Raw genomic sequence first — 2,898 nt, 5'->3', positions numbered from 1 at the left:
TCTAATGCACACATTAAAAGGTATAAAGTTCCCTCTTAGCACTGGTTTAGTTGCACTCGAAATGTTTTGACATGCTGTGCTTTCATTGTCATTGCATTCCAAATGTTTTCTATTTCCCTTATGACTATTTGACTCATAGGTTTTGTAGAAATGCTTGTTCAGTTTCAAAATATTAGGGGATTTTCAGGTATTTTTTTGTTTTTAATTTCTAATGCAATTCCATTATGGTCAGGTAACATACTCTAAATTATTTTGATCCCTTTAAATTTATTGAGGCTTGCTTTGTAGTCAACTATTTGGTCATTAGAGAATTCACCATGTTTATTCAACTAGAATGTTTATGCTGCAATTGTCGATTATAACGTTCCATAAATATCAATCATGTAAGCTGATTATTTGTGTTGTTTAAATATTCTCTACCCATACTGAATTTTTTGTCTATGTATTGTGTCACTTTTAATGAGAGAAAAGTTTTCAAACTCTCCAACTATGATTGTGAACCTATTTCTTCTATTGTCTAATTTTCTGTCCAATTTTTCTTTTTAAAAAAATTCTTTTTATTCTATTTAATCTCCTCTATTGATATACCCTAGGAGCGCTGGTGGAGTCGTGGATAAAGCATTTGGCTGCTAACCAGAAAGTTAGTGGTTCAAACCCACCAGCTGCTCTGTGGAAGGAAGATGGGGTGATATACTTCTGAAAAGATTTATAGCCTCAGAAACCCAATGGGGGTTGCTATGATTCAGATTTGACTCAATGGCAGTGAGGGTTTTTTTTGTTTTGTTTTTTTCTAATTGGTATACCCATTTGTTGTTTTACTTTTCACTCTAAGTATTATATTATGCATTATTTACTTACTATTGTCTACCTTGAGTATAATTTCCTTTTTACTGTACAATGCAAGAACGGTACAAAATATTGTTCCATTTATTCTTCCTCTGATTCTTTGTGCTGTTACTGTTACATATTTCACTCCTATCTATTTATAAGGCCTCAAATACATTTCTATTATTTTTGCTTTGAATAGTTAGTAGTCAGTATCCCTGAGGAAGAAACAGTTCAGTGAAAATAGGAAATGGATAATGCAAAGATCTGGGTAAAATTGTTCCTGGCAGAGGAGATAGCAAGTACAAGCCCCTAAGATGGAGGAGTGATTGGTGTCATTCAAAAACAGAAAGCAGCCCTATCTAGCTGGAGCTAGGTGAGCAAAGAGGAACCAATATATCAGAAGTCAGATCCCATAGACTTTGTAGGCCAAGGTAAGTCTTTGGATTCTGTTCTGAGTGAGATAGGAAATCAATGGAGGATTTTGAGCATGAGAGTGGCATGATTCAGTTTACGTTGTGAAAAGTCACTCTGGTTGCTGCAGTGAGGAAACAGACTAAATGGGAACATAGATTGAAGGAAATGGACACTGATAGGAGGCTACTACAGTAGTCTAGCAAGAATAAATGGCTATTTGGACTAGGGTATCTGTTCTGAAGGTGGTGAGAAGTAGTCATATTTGTATATATTTGTGAGGTAGTGTCAAATAATGTATTTTATCTTGAAAGATTTCTGTCTGTATTAAAAATAATAGAATGATAGCTACAATTATTTGAGCACCTATAATGTTCCAGGCACATTGTTTATATTGTCCATGTTACTTTTTCCAGAAACCATGGCCAGTATTTGAGAGTATTCATTCAAGGTACTCTGTAAATTCTCAGTATGATTTCTCTTTTCTCATTGTTTTGTAGCTATGACACCATTTGAGATGCATAATCAAACAGATGTCACTGAATTCATCTTTTTGGGATTTTCCAACCACCCCAATCTACAGGGGTTATTCTTCTTGGTGTTCTTGGTCATTTACCTGACAACTCTTCTGGGGAACACACTCATAATTATGGCCATCAGAATCAGTCCTGCTCTCCAAACTCCAATGTATTATTTCCTCAGCAACCTCAGCTTCTTGGACATCTGCTACACATCCACCTCCATCCCAGTCATGCTGGTGAACTTCTTCCGGGAGAAGAAGACCATCTCGTATGAGGGCTGCCTTTCCCAGATCTTTTTCCTTGTAACCTGTGCTGGTACTGAGGGTGTCTTATTAGCTGCTATGGCTTATGACCGCTATGCAGCCATCTGCCATCCTCTCCAATATCCAATCCTCATGAGTAGGAAGGTCTGTGTATATTTGGTGACTGGATCCTGGCTGTGTGGGATGGTGAATTCCCTAACACACACAGTGCTGGCAGCCACACTCACTCTGTGTGGACCCAACCAAATCAGCCACTTTCTCTGTGACATCCCACTGCTCCTGAAGCTCTCCTGCTCAGACACCTCCATCAATGAATCTGTGCTCCATGCAGCTAGTGCCACCATTGGCCTGACCCCCTGCCTGTTTACCGCAGTGTCCTACATACTCATCATCTCTGCCATCCTGAGGATTCCTTCTGCTCAGGGCAGGAGTAAGGCCTTCTCTACCTGTGCTTCTCACCTCTCTGTGGTGGTGGTCTTCTTTGGAATGTCCAACTTCAACTATGACAGACCTGATGTAGGCTATAACCTGGACATTGACATCCTGATCTCGGTACTCTTCTGTGTTGTAACCCCCATGTTGAACCCCATCATCTACAGCCTGAGAAACAAGGAGGTCAAAGGAGCTCTGGCTAGACAACTTAGATTTTCTGGTAAGGCCAGTGCTTAGACCAATATTTTTCAATTTGGAAAATGATTTTTATTTGTGGAAACACATGAGCATGCTGGCTGCAGTTGTAACAGTGCTCTCTCTATACAGCATCTCTTGTGCCCTGCAGTGCCCCATCCCACCGAGACTAACATCTGCAACAGCACTGGGCATTTCACACATTGTGATCATATGTGCACTTGTTCTCTGATCCACTGATACTTTAG

At 39.4% G+C, this 2,898-nt stretch overlaps 1 protein-coding gene across 1 annotated transcript; it reads left to right on the top strand.

Annotated features, from left to right (window-relative positions):
- Positions 1–1,732: 1,732 nt before the first annotated feature.
- Positions 1,733–2,692, top strand: LOC103204906 (olfactory receptor 5V1-like). The gene has a single exon (XM_007950148.2). It carries the CDS (start codon positions 1,742–1,744, stop codon positions 2,690–2,692), a length of 951 nt encoding a protein of 316 aa, XP_007948339.1. The 5' UTR covers positions 1,733–1,741.
- The last annotated feature ends 206 nt before the right edge of the window (positions 2,693–2,898 follow it).

The sequence above is a fragment of the Orycteropus afer genome, unplaced genomic scaffold (assembly GCF_000298275.1).
Source record: "Orycteropus afer afer isolate SDZICR_OR568_19922 unplaced genomic scaffold, OryAfe1.0 scaffold00010, whole genome shotgun sequence".
In the NCBI taxonomy this organism is placed as follows: domain Eukaryota; kingdom Metazoa; phylum Chordata; class Mammalia; order Tubulidentata; family Orycteropodidae; genus Orycteropus; species Orycteropus afer.
Note: the sequence above shows the minus strand (reverse complement) of the source record. Positions and strands in the feature narration are given on the sequence as shown.